Here is a 22575-nt window from a genome sequence, read left to right as displayed (position 1 = left end):
CACTTTGTTTTTGTGTTATGCACTGATGCAGCATAGTGTTTTCAGGGTTTATCCATGTTTTAGCATGAATTGGTTCTTCAGTCCTTTTTATGGCTGAATAATATTGCATTGTATGAATGTCCTTTATATTTCTGTAGTTTCTTCCTTCTTTTCTCCTTGTTTAAACTGTTTGAACCTATAGCCACCCTCACCTGAAGAGGAGCTGGGAACAGAAGGGATGAAATGTACAGTGTTTTTAAAGGTACTGTCCTAGAGCCTGATTTATTAAATCTTTGCTTACAGTGTTGTGTTTGTAGCATAGCATTCAGCGTGTTGTAAGTACTCAGTGATATTTTGAAGAATAAATGATTCAGTTAAAGGAATCCCAGATAATAGTCAAGTCAGACACTAGTAAGTTTTGAGGAGTTGAATTTACCCTGAAAATAAGGTCACCTTAGAAATATTAACTTTATCCTACTGATACACTTTATATATGTACATACACAATATATTCTGTAAAATGGGGAAAACTACTTGGTATAAATCAAGCAGAAAACAGTAACTTGGATAGAGTCAGAATTCCAGGATTAGAAAGGCATTTGATAAAGTCATCTATTCATGTGTTCTGCCATCAGTTCTCACATCACTATTTAGATATTTGCTCTGCAACGTGCAGTCCCCCAAAATGTAAAGTTTTGGCCCTATTCCAGACGGATTGGGTCAAAACCAGCCTTTCACAAGATCCAAAGATATTTTGTGTGTATGTTAAAGTTTGAGAAGTGTGAGCTGAAACAGTGATCACCACAGGTCCCTTCCAGGTCTGTATACCTTATTTTTGGTTAAATTAAAAAAAAAAAAAGACTATTATAATAGCAAATGTTATTTGAATAAATTTTTGTTCTGTTGTTCATGGAACATTTTTACTAACATTATAAGTAAACAATTGACTTCGAAATCTAACCCTATTTAATTGCATTTTTTTCTGTCTTATTCAGGAGTTGCTTTTTAAAAACGCAAAATAGTAAATAAGTCAAGCTGCAGAAAAGTTGAGGTATTAAGTCAGTTGAACTGTGGAATCCTTAATTTCTGAGGATACAGAAAGCGTTTACTTGTTCTTTATTTTTCCTCTTAGCTGTGAAAATTGAGTTCCATATTATCTACAGTTCATTATTCTGTACTGTCAATTATATTTCTTATCTGGGAAGTGCTGTCTTGGCTTTACCAACCTCCATTCCCATCTTCTGACTTCCATTGAAGAAATAAAAGGGGCAGTTTTTATTAGTCCTTTTACATTTTTCTAGCCTTTTTTTTTTTTTTTTCATGTTTTGGGTGCTGAGATAAATGTATGGGGAGTTTTAAGTACCTAGGTTATACAGTGATTTATATGATTATATAAGCAATAGTGATGACTCTACTGAAATACACCTTGAAATAGTATACTACATGTCTGACCTTGCAGTGGTACAGCTGCCATGTAAATAGCAGATGTTAGCAGTGTAAATATTAACACATGTACATGCTAGTCTCAGACATTGCATTAAGCACTTTGCATATATTATGTAATTTAATTCTTCCAACATCCTTGGCCAGGAGCGATTTACTAGTGTTATTATCTACATTTTGTAAATAAGTAGTCTGAAGCTCAGAATGGATAGCCTATGATTACATATCTAAAATATAACAGGGTTATTTGTTATTCTGTTATTCCATGTCCCCTGCTCATATCAGAATTCTGTACTGAATCCATAAATGTCTAGTGCAGTGTCAGTTTGTGACCTGAGGGCCTTTAAACCTGTGTGTAACTGCCAATGTGAAGGGTGGAGATGTGTAATTTACCAGTTGAATAATTAAATTCTGTGGTGCACTGATGATAAACTGCTGTGTGTCATTGTTGTACACATGCATTGCATTCAGGTTCTACTCTCTGTGCTTGCTCAGAGAGGCCTTCCCTGTCCATCCATCTAAAATGACCTTACAAGTGCACACACTTTACTTCTGTCTCCTTATGATTTTCTTTTTTTTTTTCGTGACTTTTGTCACTACCTTACCATGTTTACCTAAAGCCCCAATTAGAACACATTCTTGGGCTGGTGGTGTTATTTGGCTTATTCTTGGCTATATTCCTAGTGTTTAGAGCCAGTGGATACAAGGCACTCAATATTTGTGAGGTGAATGCATAAATACAGAACTATAGGGAGTGAAACACAGTGTTGCCATGGAGGAAGTGGGCTCTGGAGGTGGGTCTACTTGTGTTCAGATCCCACCACTGTCATTTCCTGGCTGTGATACCTGGGGCAAGTTAATTAACTTCTCTGAGCCTAAACTAGTAGTGAGGATAAATGGGAAAAGTGCCTAAATACAGTTAGCAGTCAGTACCTAACTCACACGCTAGTAAAGTAATGCTCAAAATTTTCTAAGTCAGGCTTTAACAGTATGTGAATCATGAACTTCCAGATATTCAAGCTGGATTTAGAAAAGGTAGAGGAATCAGAGATCAAATTGCCAACATCTGTTGATCATCATAGAAGCAAGGAAATTCCAGAAAAACATCTTCTTCTGCTTTATTGACTATACCAAAGCCTTTGACTATGTGGATCACCACAAACTGTGGAAAATTCTTAAAAAGATGGGAATACCAGACCACCTGACCTGCCTCTTGAGAAATCTGTGCGCAGGTCAGGAAGCAACAGTTCGAACTGGACATGGAACAACAGACTGGTTCTGAATAGGAAAAGGAGTATGTCAAAACTGTATATTGTCTTCCTGCTTGTTTAACTTCTGTGCAGAGTACATCATGAGAAACGCTGGGCTGCAAGAAGCACAAGCTGGAATCAAGATTGCCGGGAGAAATATCAATAACCTCAGATATTCAGATAATACCACCCTTAAGGCAGAAAGTGAAGAGGAACTAAAAAGCCTCTTGATGAAAGTGAAAGAGGAGAGTGAAAAAGTTGGCTTAAAAGTCAACATTCAGAAAACGAAGATCATGGCATCTGGTCCCATCACTTCATGGGAAATAGATGGAGAAACAGTGGAAACAGTGTCAGACTTTATTTTCTTGGGCTCCAAAATCACTGCAGATGGTGACTGCAGCCATGAAATTAAAAGACGCTTACTCCTTGGAAGGAAAGCTATGACCACCCTAGACAGCATATTAAAAAGCAGAGACATTACTTTGCCAACAAAGGTCCGTCTAGTCAAGGCTGTGGTTTTTCCAGTCGTCATGTATAGATGTGAGAGTTGGACTGTGAAGAAAGCCGAGCGCCAAAGAATTGATGGTTTTGAACTGTGGTGATCGAGAAGACTCTTGAGAGTCCCTTGAACTGCAAGGAGATCCAACCAGTCCATCCTAAAGGAAATCAGTCCTGAATATTCATTGGAAGGACTGATGCTGAAGCTCAGGCTCCAGTACTTTGGCCACCTGATGCGAAGAGCTGACTCATTTCAAAAGACCCTGATGCTGGGAAAGATTGAAGGCAGGAGGAGAAGGGGACGACAGAGGATGAGATGATTGGATGGCATCACCGACTCAAGGGACATGAGTTTGGGTAAATTCCAGGAGTTGGTGATGGACAGGGAGGCCTGGTGTGCTGCAGTCCATGGGATTGCAAAGAGTTGGACACGAATGAGTGAGTGAACTTAACTGAACTAAGTATTACCATTATTATTAGCATCATTATGGCAGGTAGTAAAATAAGCTGTCTCTTGTTCAGTTCTTTTATCTAGTGACATTCAACAAACAGCATTGTTTAAAATGTGTTTAATGAACTTAACACCAAGTTTTAAATGAGTGCAAATGAGCTAGCATTTATTATCTTTTGTATTCTGATAAGTAGATAATACTTTCATTTCACAGGTAAGAAAATAGATTCAGGGGTTAAGCATTTTGCCCAAGGACACGAAGGAGAAATACTAACTGTAGGATCAGAAATCCTTAATATTATGCGTGTTAAATGCATGCATAAAATCCATGTTAAATGGAATTTAATCCATTTAAGATTTAATCTTAAAATCTATTTTAAGCATCTCTTAACTAATACAAACCTTAGGATTTATTCATTTGCTTGCCTTTGTTTTTAAACTTTTCCCCCCCAGATTTCAAGGGAGAAAACATGAGAGTACATGGATTCGGCTCAGTTCAGTCGCTTAGATGTGTCCGACTCTCTGTGACGCCATGGAGTGTAGCACGCCAGGCTTCCTCGTCCATCACCAGCTCCCAGAGCTTGCTCAATCAAACTCATGTCCATTGAGTTGGTGATGCCATCCAAACATCCCATCCTCTGTCGTGCCCTTCTTTTCCCACCTTTATTCTTTCCCAGCATCAGGTCTTTTCCAATGAGTCAGTTCTTTGCATCAGGTAGCCAGAGTATTGGAATTTCAGCTTCAACATCAGTCCTTCCAATGAATATTCAGGACTGATTTCCTTCAGGATTGACTGGTTTGATCTTGCAGCCCAATGGACTCTCAAGAGTCTTCTCGAACATCACAGTTCAGAAGCATCAATTCTTCAGCGCTCAGCTTTCTTTATGGTCCAACTCTTATATCCTTCCATGTCTACTGGAAAAACCATAGCTTTGACTAGACAGACCTTAGTCAGCAAAGCAATGTCTCTGCTTTTTATTACACTGTCTAGGTGTGGCATAGCTTTTCTTCCAAGGAGCAAACGTGTTTTAATTTCATGGCTGCAGTCACCATCTGCAGTGATTTTGGAGCCCAAGAAAATAAAGTCTATCACTGTTTCCATTGTTTCCTCATTTATTTGCCATGAAGTGATGGGACCGGATGCCACGATCTTCGTTTTTTGAATGTTGACTTTTAAGCCAACTTTTTCACTCTCCTCTTTCACTTTCATCAAGAGGCTCTTTAATTCTTTGCTTTCTGCCATAAGGGTAGTGTCATCTGCATATCTGAGGTCATTGGTATTTCTCCTGGCAATCTTGATTCCAGTTTGTGCTTCATCCAGCCCAGCATTTTGCATGATGTACTCTGCATAGACATTAAATAAGCAGGGTGACAATATACAGCCTTGAGTCTAAGATTGGTAATTCTAATGTTGGTGTCATAGGTTTGAGCCCCTGTTCGAAAGAGAAAAACTTCAAGTTGTCTTGAAATTTCCCACCACTGGCAGTGAAAAGATCCAAATAAGAGTGCTGATGTACTTAGCACAGTTGTTGTCTGCAAGTAAAGGAGTCGCAGTGGCATCAGTTTTTGATGTGGAGGATAGTGTATGTGTGTTTGGAGCAGTGCACAGGCTCCCATGGATCCAGAGAGTAATCAGCCTCAGGGAATCAGGAGGTCAGCTAATTGCCTTGGATAGAGCCAGTCAGATTTGGTAGGGAGTTTGAAAAGGCTTGTTTTCCAGTGGGATCATAAGGTTTGTTCAAATTCCTGTAAACTAATGGTTCATACCAGTAAGAATCTGGCTGAATCCAGCCTTCTGACAACCAAGGTAGAAATAATGGGGATTTTTAATTACTTTGTTTGTGTAATTTGACTTTGTCACTGATTCCATTAGCCTTTGGATTGCAAGGTTTGAACATTCTGTCTGGGAAAAACAGAATTAAAGCAGTTGGAGTGAAATTCCTTTTGGTCTTTATATAACAGATTGCATTTCAGCCTACTTTTTTTTTACAGAAACACGTGAAGCTGATTCCTGATTAGATAGGGATTGAAAAGTTGAGAAAGACTTTGTATTTTTTTCTTTAGCAGTTGGAATTTTTTTGGTGATATCCCGGAGATCTAAATCCACTTGGAATTAGCTGAAATGGTTGCTTTATAAATTTTATTCCTATTTCCATCCAGTAAATTTAGATTGCACACATAAGCAAAAACTTTGTGTATCATCTAGTGTATCCTGGGAACATTTTGCATGATTTTCAAAGTCATTCTAATACTCTCCTGTGATTTGATTAATATTAAAGGGTGTTAATATTCAGACATAATACATCAGACCATTACTCTTAAACCACAGAGTTGGAAATCATTCCCAACATTTTAGATGCTAAACAACAGCCCTGAAATCCTTGTTAGAGAATTTCTCAGAAAAACTAATTTTACTTATCCCAACTAAATGTTGATCTGGAATTCTCACAGCATTAGACTACAAGTAAAAACTGATAGGATGTAGAAAGATGGTTGCTGCTGTGTTTTAAGTGCAGTATACAGTGTTGAGCTTCCTGGGATCTTGTAGATAATCTATGTGCCAGAAGGTTGATACAGATACACTGTAGTTGTTCCTTGTCTCTGCGTGGTTTGAGGTGTACCTTGATACTGAGGTAGGACTCAGTTGACTAAAAAAGGGGGCAGTAGAAAGAATAGGCTTGTGAAAATGTTCAGTATTCAGTGGAAAAGTAACCAGTTTCACTAGACTTACTTGAGATAGGAATAGGTAGAAGTTGGCTTGTCAGGGCTTTCTGCCCCAGATTAAGTTACCTAAAAGTACGTTAAATGGAATGAAACATTGAACTAGACATTATTGAATCTGGAGTATCGTTTTTACTTTACCATTGACTAGGCTCTTACTCCCTAGAATATATTCTGTTGTATTCTAGGTGCTGCTGCTGATGCAGTGTATCTAGTAGGTGTCTGATACATACCAGACTGGACTGGACATGACTCCTCATAGGTTCCAAGAGGTATTGAATTCTGACCTTGACATGGCATTAATCTCTGGTGTACAGTTGTCTTGTGTGAGCAGGTAGGGTCTCTAGCTCAGATTCTTTCTAGATCTCTGATCCTATGGCCATCTTGTAAGTGTGGGGAATTATTAACCATATTTGAGTCATGTGATGTGAATTAAATGATATCAGACAATTGGAAATGGTTAAGTGTCAGATGATTGGATGAAGCTAGGTGATTGAACAGGCCATAGTGTAAACTAAATACTGGAGAGAAAAGCAGCAGTGAGGCCCATCTTTTAACTTGGTCTTAGTTTAAGGAGGTGAGATGTTGACAGATATAGATGAAGATCTACAAGACCTTCTAGAACCAACACCAAAAAAGATGTCCCTTTCATCCTAGGGGACTGGAAAGCAAAAGTAGAAAGTCAAGAGACACCTCTAACAGGCAAGTTTTTGCCTTGGAGTACAAAATGAAGCAGGGCAAAGGCTAACAGTTTTTCCAAGAGAAAGCACTGGTTATAGCAGACACCCTCTTCTAACAACACAAGAGATGACTACACATGGATATCACTGGAGAGTCAATAGTGAAATCACATTGATTATATTCTTTGCAGCCGAAGATGGAGAAGCTCTATACAGTCAGCAAAAACAAGACTGAGAGCTGACAGAGGCTCACATTACAAACTCCTTATTGCAAAAACCAGACTTAAATTGAAGAAAATAGGGAAAACTACTAGACTATTCATGTATGACCTAAATCAAATCCCTTAGGATTATACAGTGAAAGTGACAAATAGATTCAAGGGATTAGATCTGATAGACAGAGTGCCTGAAGAACTATGGAGGTTCGTAACATTGTACAGAAGGCAGTGATCAAAACCATCCCCAAGAAAAAGAAATGCAAAAAGGGAAAATGGTTGTCTGAGGAGGCCTTACAAATAGCTGAGAAAAGAAGAGAAGCTAAAGGCAAAAGAGAAAAGAAAAGATATATCCATCTGAATGAAGAGTTCCAAAGAATAGCAAGGAGAGACAAGAAAGACTTTCCTAAGTGATCAATGCAAAGAAATAGAGGAAAACAATAGAGTGGGAAAGACCAAAGATCTCTTCAAGAAAATTAGAGATACCAAGGGAACATTTCATGCAAAGATGGGCTCAATAAAGGACAGAAATGAGATGGAATACCAATAGAAGCAGAAGATATTAAGAAGAGGTGGCAAGACACAGAGAGCTATACAAGAAAGATCTTAATGACCCAGATAACCACGGTGGTGTGATCACTCATCTGGAGCCAGAAATCCTAGAGTGTGAAGTCAAGTGGGCCTTAGGATGCATCACTGTGAACAAAGCTAGTGGAGGTGATGGAATTCCAGCTGAGCTATTTCAGATCCTAAAAGATGCTGCTGTGAAAATGCTGCACTCAATATGCCAGCAAATTTGAGAAATCTGAGAAAACTCAGCAGTGGCCAGAGGACTGGAAAAGGTCAGTTTTCATTCCAATACTGAAGGAAGGCAATCCCAAAGAATGTTCAGACTACCACACAACTGTACTCATTCTCACATGCTAGCAAAGTAATGCTCAAAATTCTCCAAGCTAGGCTTCAACAGCATGTAAACTGAAAACTTCCTGGTGTTCAAGCTGGATTTAGAAAATGCAGAAGAACCAGAGATCAAATTGCCAACATCCGGTGGATCATAGAAAAAGCAAAGGAATTCTAGAAAAACATCTACTACTGCTTCATTGACTATGCTAAAGCCTTTACTGTGTATATCACCACAAACTGTGGAAAATCCTTCAAGAGATGGGAATACCAGACCACCTGACCTGCTTCCTGAGAAACCTGTATGCAGGTCAGGAAGCAACAGTTAGAACTGGATGTGGAACAGTGGACTGGTTCAAAATTGGGAAAGAAGTACTTCAAGGCTGTATACTGTAAATGTGCCTGTTTAACTTATATGCAGAGTACATCATGCGAAATGCTGGGCTGGATGAAGCACAAGCTAGAATCAAGGTTGCCAGGAGAAATATCAATAACCTCAGATATGCAGATGACACTACCCTTATGGCAGAAAGCGAAGAAGAATTAAAGAGCCTCTTGATGAAAGTGAAAGAGGAGAGTGAAAAAGTTGGCTTAAAAGTCAACATTCAAAAAACGAAGATCGTGGCATCCGGTCCCATCACTTCATGGCAAATAAATGGGGAAACAATGGAAACAGTGATAGACTTTATTTTCTTGGGCTCCAAAATCACTGCAGATGGTGACTGCAGCCATGAAATTAAAACACGTTTGCTCCTTGGAAGAAAAGCTATGCCACACCTAGACAGTGTAATAAAAAGCAGAGACATTGCTTTGCTGACTAAGGTCTGTCTAGTCAAAGCTATGGTTTTTCCAGTAGACATGGAAGGATATAAGAGTTGGACCATAAAGAAAGCTGAGCGCTGAAGAATTGATGCTTCTGAACTGTGATGTTTGAGAAGACTCTTGAGAGTCCATTGGGCTGCAAGATCAAACCAGTCAATCCTGAAGGAAATCAGTCCTGAATATTCATTGGAAGGACTGAAACTCTAATACTTTGGCCACTTGATGTCAAGAACTGACAACTGACTCTCTGGAAAAGACCCTGATGCTAGGAAAGATTGAAGGCAGGAGGAGAAGGGGTGACAGAGGATGGGATGTTTGGATGGCATCACCAACTCTATGAACATGTGTTTGAGCAAGCTCTGGGAGTTGGTGATGGACAAGGAAGCCTGGTGTGCTGCAGTCCATGGGGTTGCAAAGAGTCAGACATGACTGAGCAACTGAACTGAACTGATGTTGTCAGTCTGGATTGGTGGTCACAGTTGTTATGCAGAAAAAGCAATGATGTTGAGAATTAACAAAGAAGCCAGTAAAAATCTCCCTTTTGTCCAGCCAGAGACCTTTAGCCATTGGAGGGAAGTAGGGGTACTAGCAGCTTGCTGTTACCTGCTGTTTTAAATGTTCCTCTTTGCTTAAGGAGCTCCCAGAGAATAATAGTACTTAAATGTTGTGAAGAAGCATCTGAGAATGAGTAAGGTTTCTATTCTGGATCATGGAAATAATGATGCCTTTAAAAGAAATTGGTGAGGTCCAGAGAAAAGCAGAGTTGAAGAGAAGGACGATTTAGACCTATAAACTGTTATACATATGTGAATGGTATTTTATTGTACAAAGTGAAAATTCTTAATTTTGGTATGTTAAAAATGCTGGTCTTCACAGAGTTAAGAGATTTGTGCCTATATTTTACCTTTGTCCAAAAAAAGCTGCCTCAGTTTTGGTTTTGTTTGTTGCACGGTAAAGTTTAAAAACATTCTCACATACTTATATCTGATAAACCTATGAAGCAGAGAACATGATCCCTGTTTTCCTCTGTTTCGTTTTCATTATCTAATCACAGTCTTGAGCAGGTTTGCTCAAACACCGAGGTTAAAGGTAATGGTGGACTGCATGCTATAGTTAGGGCCAGTATCGGCCTTCTGCACTACCTACTTAGTGTGCTTGGTAGTGTTGAATTATGTTGAGCAGGAAAATTGTTAGAATTAAGTCATTGCTAGCCTTTAGAGTAGAGATATTCCTATCAAATAACTTCTAAGCCATTATGCTACTGTTGCTGAGTGATTGAAGCCTTAGTATCCACTGTCTTAATGGGGATTCAGGCTTACCACATTACACGGGACAGTGCTTTCTTATGTTACCCATCGTAACACTGCCAGGAGCAGTGCTTTTTCTGTCATCTTTGTTAAATGCCATGAGGAAAAACCTTTCCTTAATCACCAGGGTCAAAGCAGTAGTCATTTGGGTCCATGAGTTCTTCCTGGCAAATGGAGATGACTTTAGGTCAGTTGTGTCTGACTCTCTATGACCCCATGGACTGTAGCCTACCAGGCTTCTCTGTCCATGGGATTTTCCAGGCAATAGTACTGGAGTGGATTGCCATTTCCTTCCCCAGGGGAATCTTCCTGACCCAGGGATCGAACCTGGGTCTCCTGCATTGTAGACAGACGCTTTACTGTCTGAGCCACCAGGGAAGTCCTATATATTAAGCCTTTTAGGGAAGGAAAAGAAGAGTAAATTCTTACCACTTCTGTGTACTAATTTGCAGCTGTTTAACTTTTTTTTTAATGTACCACGAGACCGTGGTAAGACAGTTTACCTTAATGTCACCACTTTCTAAATTAGGTAAATAGGAACTGTTACGCTCACTTTTCAAGTGAGTTTAAAGAATATGGCCCCGGTCACACAGACTTGGTATCTATAGGCTGAACTCTATATACTGGGAGCTGAACCTCAGTACTGGGGTTTTCTTGTCCAATGTTCTTTAGGCTGTATATTCTGAGTTTACATTTTCATTCCCCATTTTCTTCTGAAGCTTAGTTTCAACAGGAGCAGGGGGAAGAGGGTGTTTAGATAAACAGATTTCTGGTGTCCAGGAGGCAGAACCTGTGGACATGGCAGGGGTGGAGCTTTGAGCAAGTGAAGAATCTTGTTTGTCTAGGGACCTGCTGCTGTTGGGGGAGAGGCAGGAGGAGGAGGAGTAGAATAGATTGCCTGCTCTTCAGCATGTAGTTGTGTTTAAAGGGCTGATCACTAAGTAATAAGGAGATTGTTGGCTGAGCAGAGCAAACCCATGTTTGAGGGTCACAGAAGCATGGCTAGTGTTAAACAGGAAATTCAACTTCAGCCTGATTTTAATGTCTGCCTTGCTTATGCTGTGGGCTAAGTTATCCTGTGAACTTACATCCTATACAATCCCCTCCCCACATTTTCCTCTAACAAGTCTGTTTTGCCTTTTCTGATGGATTTCACAAAGAGAGATTTTTGCTCAGTGTTTGTCTTCGTAAATTCTCATTGCTGCTGCTGCTCTCAAAAGGATTGTATAAATGAGGTGGGTAAGAATTTCCTATATATATACCAAAGGTGTGTTGTGATATTTATGTATGGAAGGTTTCAGTTAAAGTATTGGGATTGTTAGTTCAGAATGCTTTTCAAAATAGATTAGTTCTGCAGTTTACTTAATTTACACAGCATTTTCTATGAGGAGGAAGGAGACTTGCTCAATTCTGAGTGGTTAGGAAAATTTTTACCCTTAGGAAGAGAAAAATGTTACCCTGACACAGACTGCAGCTTAAGTTTTTAAGAAGCAAGTGCTGACAGTTTTTAAGAGCTAGAAGATTGAACCGGAGAATACTATATTGTGACTCACTTTAATTTTTATTATGACTCACTTTATTTTTCCATCAGATTAGCTGCATAAGTATATAGAATTGACAGAAAAACTCAGTCTGTGAGATACATATATGTTTGGAGTTTTTCTTAGTTTAAATAAAGCAACATATTTTATAAAGATTCATGTCAAGTTTTTTTTTTTAATATCAATTCTGATGTACCCTTGGAGAATCACAATTGTTGTTTTTTTTCTTTTTGTTCTCCATTTAAAATTGCATAAAAGTCACCTTTTTGTTTCGTTTATGAGAATATATAATTTTAATTCCAAAGGTGTCTTAAATGGATATACATTAGTTGTTGAAGAAGTACTTGTGTGTAATGCAGAATAACAAGCCACTGTTTCATGTCAAAGAAACATTTTACGGCACTTCTGCCTGAAGAGAGGTCTTGTGAATCACAGCAGTGAGGAAGAGTGTTTTCTGGAGTTGGCAGGTTGCTAGCTCTGAAAGGGTGAAGGGAAAGGGCGCCAGTCTTCAACTTAGGTTTTCTTATGTGTAAAACATTAGCTCAGTTTATTCCTTAGTACTCTTTATTGTTTTGTGTTCTTGAACCTCATTCAGAATAGATGAGCAAAACTTTGCTTCTGCTGGTCAGAACAGGACTGAAATAAGACTGTGTGGGGCTAAATCAGAGAGTATAGAAAAGAGGTGTCGTTTGAAGGATTTTTAGATTAAGTTAATCATCTTTTTTGAAGTAAACAAATTCAAGGAAAAAAGATGAAATATTATCATGAAAACATTTTCTTATCATTGTTCCGTCTGGTGCCTAAATCATGTTTTAGAATAATCTTAAATCAATGTTTTAATTTAAAAAATTATCAATTATTTAAAAAACAGTTCTCTTAGATAGAACAAGAAGCTTCTGAGTATGATGCTTCTTGTGTATTGAAACATGTGCTTGTTGATTTTAAGTGGCTTTGCATCAGATGCCCCGGATGTCTTCAGTGGGTCACATTCAAGGTCATTGACATTTTATGCTTATTTTTACTTTTTTTTTGGTCACTTTCAATATACAATTCCTATATCTCCTTGCTTCTTTCCACATGATTCAGAATACCTTTGTTAGATATTTTGATAGATATTTGGATAATCCTGACTTCTTGGTGCTTGGTGAAATTTCTTCTTGTCTTTTTCATTGGGTGATGTCTGAATACAAGCTGCTGGACTGTCTCTTGTATTGGCCGTCTCAGTGCCTGCAGTGTTCTTTAAGGCAGCAGCAGCAGCTGAATATGGCAGTGGCGGTGGCAGTTGTGCAGCAGTGGTGCAGAATCTGCTGTACCTGAATCTCGGCTATACGTTGAGAAAGCAGCTTACCCTAGTAGTCAGTGTGTTATATGATGCATAGTTGCTGGTTTTGCAACTGTGATCTGGTATCTCGGCTGTTCAACTCGCTTTTCTACCTGTAAATAGAAATTCCTGTTGTGAATGTGTCTGCATAGGTAGGGTTAACAAGAGGATTATTTTTAAGGATAACCAAAGCTGAAAGCATGTTCACTGTGGATCTTGGTGATTATTTTTCAAAGAGAATTGTATGCTTTCTTTTTAACTCTAAGCCTTATTACCTTTGGTGATTACTTTTGAAGTCAACGATGCCTTAGGTCAGCAAACTTAATAATTCAGAGCTTTCAACTTGGATAGTCACATATGATTCTAGTTCCCATGAATATAGTTAAACAGGTGTCATCCCTCTTTGCTAGACAGGGAAGTGAAGCTCAGAGCTGCCTCTTCTTGTCCAGCTCACACCTAACTCAAGTCTTATGCTCCCTCCTTTTGTCTTCCCAGTATGCCTGTGCTAAATTGAAAGGGAGGAATCTTAAAACAGTCAGTATATGTGTGATTTAATACCTCAATATGTAGAGTTGCCAGGTCAGACTCATTCCTCTAAAATGCGTGCATTTATGGAAGTGGGAACATGTTTTCTAATCCTGTTCTATATCCTCTTTAACTTCTTTTCTATAATATTTGAAGTGTCCTTACATGAAAGGCCAGCTGTGTATTAGTGTCTGATTTTACCAAAGAACAATCTTTCAGATAGTTTTTTGCCAATAGTGAGTGTTCTAGGAACTTATAATATACAGTATCTTGTTTTTTAAAAGTATTTTAGACTGTTCTTCCCATTATATTTATAAATGGCATCTTAAAAGTTTGCTTTTATACTTGAACATGTTTATTGTAAAAATTAGAAGCAAATATAAAAATCTCCAGTGTTTCTGCTACCAGAGAACTTTTAGTGAGCATCATCCTTTAAAAAAAAAAAAAAAAAGTTCCTGTTTTCTTTAGTTTTAATTTAAAATACCACGCCATACCATGCCAGCTTGCTCAATTAAAGCAGGCTTTTCCTTCAATGACATTGTTTTCTGTTTTTATTAGAATGATTATGTGAAGACAAGGACTGGTTGGGAAGACTTAGCTAGACTTGAAAAATAAGATTGAGGAAAAATTCAAATAATATGTATTGTCACTGAGACATTAGGTGATTACTTCTAGTCCCTGTCCCCTGTCTTCTCCTCGCTGTGTGTTAGGTGGTCATAGACTTACTGTGCCTCTTGGAAAGTAGATTGTGTTGCTACTTCAGCTCAATCTGTGTGACTTAGAATAGGCAGGAATAGATAATGAGATGTTCTTCTCCACACCACCTCTCAGACAGGAGTAGGTTGTTGTTCTTCTATCTTATATACATTTTCCACACACCGCTGAAATTTTTGTTTGCAAAACTTTACCTTTTGTGAAAATTCTACAATATTACAATGGTGCTATTTAATAGTGATGTTAAATTTTTTTCTGAAATTAATTAGAAAGTTTGTCTTTCAGATGCATCTGATGTGTTGTCATATGTACAAGACAGTTTGCTCTTCAGCTACCATACCAAGCCAGTCTAAATTCTTCACTTCTTACTGAGTTTGTTAAGGAGTACTATAATGATAGAATACCTGCCAGACTAAGCGTGTGAATTCATGCCCACACATGGGTTCTCTGTTCAAGAATTGCATGTTATGTTGATTAATGTGTTAGGGAACAAGGTTGAACAGAAGATCTTCTAACCAATTAGAACATTTGGGCTTTGTTTTAGCCAAAAGTTCCATTATCTGAAACACAGCAAAAGATGCTAACGATAGCCTGCTTTTGTCACTAGCAGTGTCGTGGCCATGGAAGTAAGTGACTCTGCTGTCTTAACTGTTCCCTATTGTTACCTTGTAGGGGCTAAATTGCTACTACCCAGCTCTGACCCTGCATGAACTAGATCCTGCAGGCAAACCAGGAAAAAGCCAGGATGGTGAGAAGGCAGTCTAGTAGAACCTTAGGAGGCAAGTTGAAATTCAAGTTCAAAGTCCCTGCCTTCCTTGATGTATTCCTGTTGCTATTTTTATGATTTTCAGGGGGTGAAGCCAGCCAGTTTTGACAAAGTAGCAATTCCTGAAGTGAAGGAAATTATTGAAGGATGCATACGGCAAAACAAAGATGAAAGGTAAGTTGCCTCTTTTGATCTGGATATTGCTTAAACAGAAACTTCAAGTATAATATGCTCTGAATAGAACCCTCAACCTAAGGTGTATGTAATACTTTACTTGTGCTTAGTTTCTCTGTTTATGTCTTGTAATATCTTGGAAAGTAAAGTTCTATCCACTGGAGCTAGTATTCAGATTTAGTATACTGAAATATCGTAAAAATGTGGTTTGGTTAACCAAATAAACCAAAACCACCTTAAATGTAGCTGCTACGTTCAATAAGAGCTACTTACTTATAGCATCGACATGATTTATAAAACTCCCTAGGTTCTATCCTGATACAGCAGATCTCTTCCTTAGCTGTTTACCAGTTGAATTCTGAAGATGAAGTAAAATTTTGGCTCTTTAAAATCAACTCAGCTATGCTGGTCTTGATTTACTGTTGCTATGCCAGAGTTGAAAAAGAGCAAAATGTCAAAATTCCTTTGAGTAAGAAGAGACAACTTCACCCAGAGCTTGGGAGGAGATCTAGCTTAGTCATTATGCTAACAGAGGGCTTTTCTCAGAGGAGTGGCAAGTATCTGATGTGCCATATAGCTGATTCATCACCCGTTAGGCATGGCAAAGGTCCAGTGTCTGTTTTTGAAAAATAATCTACCTTCACCATCCCCCGTCACCCTCCACAGAAGAAAAAGTAGACCCACTAGTACAAAGTGTGAATTGAACATAATCTGCCTCTTGAAGAACGTGAGTGATCAGGTATTTCACCCAAATTAAAGAATTCCATATCTTCCCTTCTCCAGTCTCATATTCTTTTCATAACTTTGTTATTTGGAAGAGCTTAAGATCTTGATCTTTAAGGCTTTTTAGTAGAAATTTAGTTTGGGTTTCTGTTTTTATATACACTGATTGAAAAGGAGACGCCTTAATCTCTTTAAGAACATTTTTTTTAAAAACTATAAATGAATATTTGTCTCCAGTCATGGTACTCTTGTTTCTTGTCTGGATGGAACAGTTTACTAGATTACTGGTATTTTGAGACCATTTATCTAGAGAAACTGTTCCATGATCAGACTTCTGCTTGCCTAGTACACTAGGTGCTGAACCAAGAATTGAGAGGATTTATTGTGTAAAGGAAAATTGCTATATTAGAAGGTAATGTACTATAGAAATAAAAAGGTCTTTGAGTTTTGATTCTATGATTTATGACTTTTATAACTGAGCAAGATGGTCAGTCTGTCTCAGAATCCATCCATTTCCTGCTGATCAGGAAATGGTATCTCATTGGATACCAGAAATCAGATGAGATCATACATACAAGAATTTGGTTAACTGTTAATATAAGCAGTATATAACACATTTAAAAGTATCACTTCCAGGGAGAGTAGCACTGACATATATACGCTGCCGTGTGTGAAATAGGTACCTACTAGGAAGCTAGTGTATGGCACAGGGAATCCAGCTGGGTTCTCTGTGATGACCTAGAAGAGTAGGAGGCGCAAGAGGGAAGGGGCTGTATGTGTACACATAGCTGATTCACTTTGTTGTACAGCAGAAACTAACAACGTTTTAAGGCAATTATACTCCAGTAATAAGTATCACTTTCAGCCCTTATTCATAAATGAGATTGCTTTGATGTTCCATAACTTGAATAAAACTATAATCACTGCTTAAATGAAGCAGTGTAGAAATGAATTAGAAAATTCCTGTTCTTTTTGCAGTCCTTTTTCATTATTCTAAACATAACATATTTGAGAAGTATCTTTTAAATCTAATGGCATTTTGTTTTTTGTTTCTTTCCCTTCTCTTTTGAAGATACTCTATCAAAGACCTTTTGAACCATGCCTTCTTCCAAGAGGAAACAGGGGTACGGGTAGAATTAGCAGAAGAAGATGATGGAGAAAAGATAGCCATTAAATTATGGCTACGTATTGAAGATATTAAGAAACTAAAGGGGAAATACAAAGACAATGAAGCTATCGAGTTTTCCTTTGACTTGGAGAAAGATGTGCCAGAAGACGTTGCTCAAGAAATGGTAAATTAACACTGATCAAGCCATTTAAATTTTATGTTGATTTATATACATTGATACTATTGATATACATTGATACTATTGATATACATTGATACTATTGAGCAGAAAAGCAGTTTATGAAGCAGTGTGTATGACATATCCTATTGATATAAAATTACGTTAATGGTCCCAAGATTTATTCTTATTTTAGAAGACATGTATATGCATAGATATGTATAGTAGATAGATGGATGGACAGACAGGCAGGCAGGCAGATATACAGAGAGGGAATGAATTGGAGGACATTTTGAAGTCATTTTCAAAGTCTGTAAGGTTGACTGACTTCTAATTAGTGTAACCTATTTAGTTAGAATAAAAAATTGTTTCTGCATACTGATACATTAGCCTTTGGTCAGTCATCTGGGTAATAAACCCAATAAGCAGATCACACATTGTTTTTACTTCAAAGGAAATTTTCATGATTGATTGTTAGTAGGCAGCTTTTGGCCAGTCATTTTCAAGGACATGCTTTGCCAAGCTTAGGCTTTCAATGGTGCCTTAATAGCCATTTACTGTGCAGAGATATAAATGGTCTCTGCCTGAATGTGTCAGAGCCATTCAGTACTTACATCTGAGAAGGGGTCAGCATGAGAGAGGTACTTATTTTTAACTGTCAGGTTTTTATATTATTTGAGTTTTTATTTTTAACCTTCATATATTTACCACAGTTGTTTTGTTTGGTTAAGTGGTTGTCTAGTGAAAAGATGGTAAAGCGTCTGCCCACAGTGCGAGAGACCCGGGTTCGATCCCTGTGTCAGGAAGATCTCCTGGAGAAGGAAATGGCAACCCACTCCAGTACTCTTGCCTAGAAAATTCCATGGATGGAGAAGCCTGGTGGACTACAGTCCGTGGGGTCGCAAAGAGTCAGACACGACTGGGCGACTTCACTTTCTTTTCTTTTCTTTCTTTCTAGTGAAAAGAAGTAAAAGCAACACAGGTTCATATTGATGGTTACATGTGAGTGGGAAATTGAGTATGATAAAATGAGCCTTTTGGTTTTACCACTTGGATGCTTAGGTTCCCTGTTGATTTGTTATAGTTAGTGAAGGTATATGTACTTCATGAGTTTGTATAAAGATAATATGCATCCACTCCATGAGTATCTGCAAAAATGGTGGGCAGGTGCATAGTGCAGACCAGTAGTTTCACTGTTTGGTTAAGGTCAGTCCTCGGACAGTTCTTTCTCCCTCACCTTCTCTGTTTTCCTTTCCTGAAAGACTGTTGTTTGTGCTTGGTTTGTTTTCTTTTGCTATCCTGCTGCTTCCTGATGTACCCTTTCATCCTATAGGTAGATTCTGGGTATGTCTGTGAAGGTGATCACAAGACCATGGCGAAAGCCATCAAAGATAGAGTGTCGTTAATTAAGAGAAAACGAGAACAGCGTCAATTAGTGCGGGAGGAGCAAGAAAAAAGAAAGCAGGAAGAGAGCAGCCTCAAGCAGCAGGTGGAGCAGCAGCCCAGCACTGCCCAGGCTGGAGTCCAGCAGCCCCCTGCCACCAGCACTGGTGGACCCGCTGCCTCTGCTGCGTCTGCATCCGTCTCCACGCAGGTAGAGCCAGAAGAGCCTGAGGCCGACCAGCACCAGCAGCTGCAGTACCAACAGCCTGGTGTGTCTGTGATATGTGAGTATCAGGAGCCCAGTGAGGTTGCTAGGCACGCTCTTAGCTAACGCTCTGTCTTCCTGGTCATCGTTTTGCACTGGCCTCTTGGTTTTGAATTGTGAATCTAACATATCAACAAGAGGTTTGAAATGGTTGCTATCTCCTTTTCCTTTTGGTTCTTATGTTCACAGCTAATAGCATAGAAGAATGGGACAGTGAGGAGATAGGATTAGGATGTGAGAAATTCTGCAGGTTCCAGTATCTTGGATGTTCTATTTGTAGATTCCTACCTTTTACAATTTCTTAAATTAATAGTGAAATGTAACAAATTTATCTTAGCTACTTAATATTGAACCTGTTAATCTGATTCAGCTCTTTTAGCAAAGCTGAATAACGTATAAACTAGAAATTAATGAGGCCACTAGTTACTAATTGAGCCATGTTAATACTTAGAGCCCGCTGGTTTCCATGGTTAAGACTTTGGAAGCTGTGTCAAAAATGTCAGGCCTATTAACAACATTCTGTTTTATTCCCCCTTGTTCATCGGGTGGTAAATTCTGTGATGGCCAGGGGATTTTTTTTTTTTTCAAGATGAAACTTTTCTATATGGATTCCTCTGTTAAACATAGAAATCTACTTAGTGAAACTAGTCATTCTTTATTTAGTTCAGGTCTGTGCAAAGATAAGACCAATTAACTCTAAAATCAGGGGTTTGTGATGGGAAAACGTGAATCTCCTTTTCATGATTTGTCTCTCTGTCTTGTATTTTGGCAACTTCTCCTTCAGCTGACGGGACAGTTGACAGTGGTCAGGGGTCCTCTGTCTTCACGGAATCTCGAGTTAGCAGCCAACAGACAGTTTCGTACGGGTCCCAGCATGAGCAGGCACCTTCCACTGGCGCCCTCCCAGGGCACACAGCGTCTGTTGTCCAAGCACAGGCTCAGCCCCATGCGGTATATCCACCCTCAAGTTTGGTGAGTAACTGCGCAAGAGCGCGCATGCCTGTAACATGCTCAGGGCACACTCTGCCACTGAATGAGTGACAGCACGAGTCCAAAGTGAAAAGTACAAGTGGTGCCTTTCCAGAGGAGGCAGGTTATTTATTAAAGTGCCATCAGAGTGGTGCAGGCAGGGTGGGATACATGCATTACTCTGTGAAGACACTGTTAACAAGATTTAAACTAATCAGCATTTGATTAAAGATAATGCTCTCTAGCACTTTAAAGTTGAAACTGTTCAAAGCAATGTAAGTTAGATATACAAATGTGGGTGGGGGACAAGGGGAGTTTTTCAAAAGTTACTTGAAAGAATTACTAAGTATTTTCTGTAAGATGTCTTGTGTAAAACACAGGTAAGACCTTCAAACCATTATAGACTGCTGCATGTGAGTACACCAGAGAAAAGGAATGACCATTTAATTTAGCGCTTGTGTTTAATCATCAGTTGCTATGCGTGTTCTTGCCTTAAAGTCTGTGTTGGACACAAGTTCTTTCCCCAGTATATGTTCATTTGCTTCTTCCCTTTATTTTGGTATCTGTTTTATGACTGATTTATTTTCAGATTCAATTTGTAGCAATTATATCCTGATGTATATATTGTACATTTGTACCTATGCATATATATACATACACACACACATTATTACCCATGTTTTATGTTAGCCACTCTTGCTTCTCATACAGAGAATGTTCAGATAGACCAGTAGATAATACCCCATTTCTTTGGTTAACCTTCCATGAAGTCTTCAGAAGTAAACAAGATGCATCTTCTGCCTCAGGATGGAATTGAGAATAACTGGTCACTACAGTGCTCTTGTTTAGTGAGATCTTTAGGCAGATAGATTGTCCCTCTGTCTCAGGAACTTTTAATCTGTATTTGTGAAAGTCTTGTTCTTCATTGAATGAAACTCTTTCTCTGGTAAGAAAATACTTCTGCTTATTCTGGTCTCTTACCCTACAGCTGGAATAAAAGATGTTTGCTTGTTTTAGAGTCCATTAGTTAGTTCTGCATTGGCTACATCTTAAGATGAATGGCCACAGTTACAGAAAGAAAACTTCCAGTTGTAATAGCAATCTACTTCTCTGACCTTTAAAATAAGTAGGTAGGGTAGAAGAGCTTTATACAGACTGTACAAGTGTATTTCTGTGGTGTAACGAATATTATTTGTCAGCATTTCATATCAGTTTCTACTCTTGTTGATTTCTTCTGGATCATCGTAACTATAGATTTTTAAAAAACTTTTTAATCTCTTGGCTTCCTGCATCACAGGATATGAACTTTGGGTCTCTATTTTAGAAATGGAAAAGGACTGACCGTTTATGAAGATGCTAAATATTTAGCCACAAATATAGCTATATTTATTAATGTTCTAAAAGCATACCATTAATGAAATGAAAAAAGGCAAACTCCCTGCCTTTTAATGATAATATTCCATGAAAGTATCATGAAGAATTACTAAATATTGAGGCTTTTTCAAAGCTTTTATAATCAGTCCTAATTCCAGAAAGTATTTACCATGGCTTGCAATAGCATATCAATTACAAGTAAAATTTAAAAATACAAGAGAAGCAAGAGTGGGGGAAAATATAATTAAACAGTTCAGTTTCTAAAAGGAAATAACAGACATGCTCAGGACAGCCTTAGAGCTTTAGATTTGCTGCTTTGTAGCCAAGTTGAAACCTTTATATTAAGGTGCTTTAAACTTTTAAACCAAAATTGAACCTCTGATGTGGCTGAAAAAAATTTTAACATTATTCTTTAGAGATTCACAGTTTAGATATTTTTCCATTGACTACTTTAGTAAAAATACAGACTATTTCCTGTACCTATTATGAATTATGTCTAGAAAGCTAATGCTTTTCCTAGAGTATGACTTTTAGCTTTATAGACAGGCAAATGTGATAAACTATTCTATCAGCCAGCAACTTTTTGTCTACTGCCTTCTAAAATAGGGCTTAGAAATCTTGTATGTCTGAGGTTCCCAGAGCTCCAGCAGAGCAATCCAGTCTTAAGATCTTCTGCATCTTATAATGTGCATTAAACTGACAGAATTTATTAACAACTTTGCAGAGACTACAAGCCGTTACTCATCGTTTTCCCAGTCTGTTCTGCTGCCTCAGTCGGTCATTCTTATTCATACACTCATAACAATTAATGTTATTTCAGAATGTTTAGGAAGGTACTTGATCATTATTTTGGTGGTTAATTTTAAAAAACCTGTACTTGACCAACAGTGTAGAGAGAACAGTATGGTCTGCCAAATGTGCTTTGTGGAATTCTGTCTCCTCAGAAAATGACTTCGTGGAATGGGGGGAGGATGGAACGTTTATGTCAGCTGTGCCCTGTGACCATCGTACATTTTGTTGTTTTGTTTTCAGAGTGCTGTGTTTTTCACGTGTGTTTGTTTTCTGTTTAGCCTCGTCGTGGCCGTAGCATGTCGGTTTGTGTCCCCCATCTTGCTGCTGCCCCCTCTCTGCCCCGCATCTCTCCCGGTGCTCCTTCCACCCCACCACCAGTGCTGTCCACACCTCTTTCTCCTTTCCTCCTCCGGACTGCCCCCGAGGAGACTTTTGCCGAAAAGCTTTCTAAAGCATTGGAGAGGGTCCTGCCTATG

The 22575-nt window shown here is 38.5% G+C and overlaps 1 protein-coding gene across 25 annotated transcripts in view; it reads left to right on the top strand.

Moving 5' to 3' along the window:
* The window catches only part of WNK1 (WNK lysine deficient protein kinase 1), a 126786-nt gene that overhangs the window by 65759 nt on the left and 38452 nt on the right, over window positions 1-22575 (top strand). For 24 of the 25 annotated variants that reach the window (XM_040233689.1, XM_040233694.1, XM_040233691.1 and 21 more), the window contains exons 5-8: window positions 15219-15307; window positions 17103-17322; window positions 18650-18983; window positions 19749-19936. In XM_040233689.1, the coding sequence (XP_040089623.1) occupies window positions 15219-15307; window positions 17103-17322; window positions 18650-18983; window positions 19749-19936 (831 nt within the window). Of the gene's footprint in view, window positions 1-10653; window positions 11502-15218; window positions 15308-17102; window positions 17323-18649; window positions 18984-19748; window positions 19937-22575 lie in introns of those variants that run through there. The other variant, XM_040233692.1, reaches the window with a different exon arrangement.

This window comes from Oryx dammah, unplaced genomic scaffold, assembly GCF_014754425.2.
Source record: "Oryx dammah isolate SB20612 unplaced genomic scaffold, SCBI_Odam_1.1 HiC_scaffold_29, whole genome shotgun sequence".
Lineage (NCBI taxonomy): Eukaryota > Metazoa > Chordata > Mammalia > Artiodactyla > Bovidae > Oryx > Oryx dammah.
The sequence above is the reverse complement of the archived record's forward strand: the minus strand, read 5'-3'. Positions and strand labels throughout refer to the sequence as shown.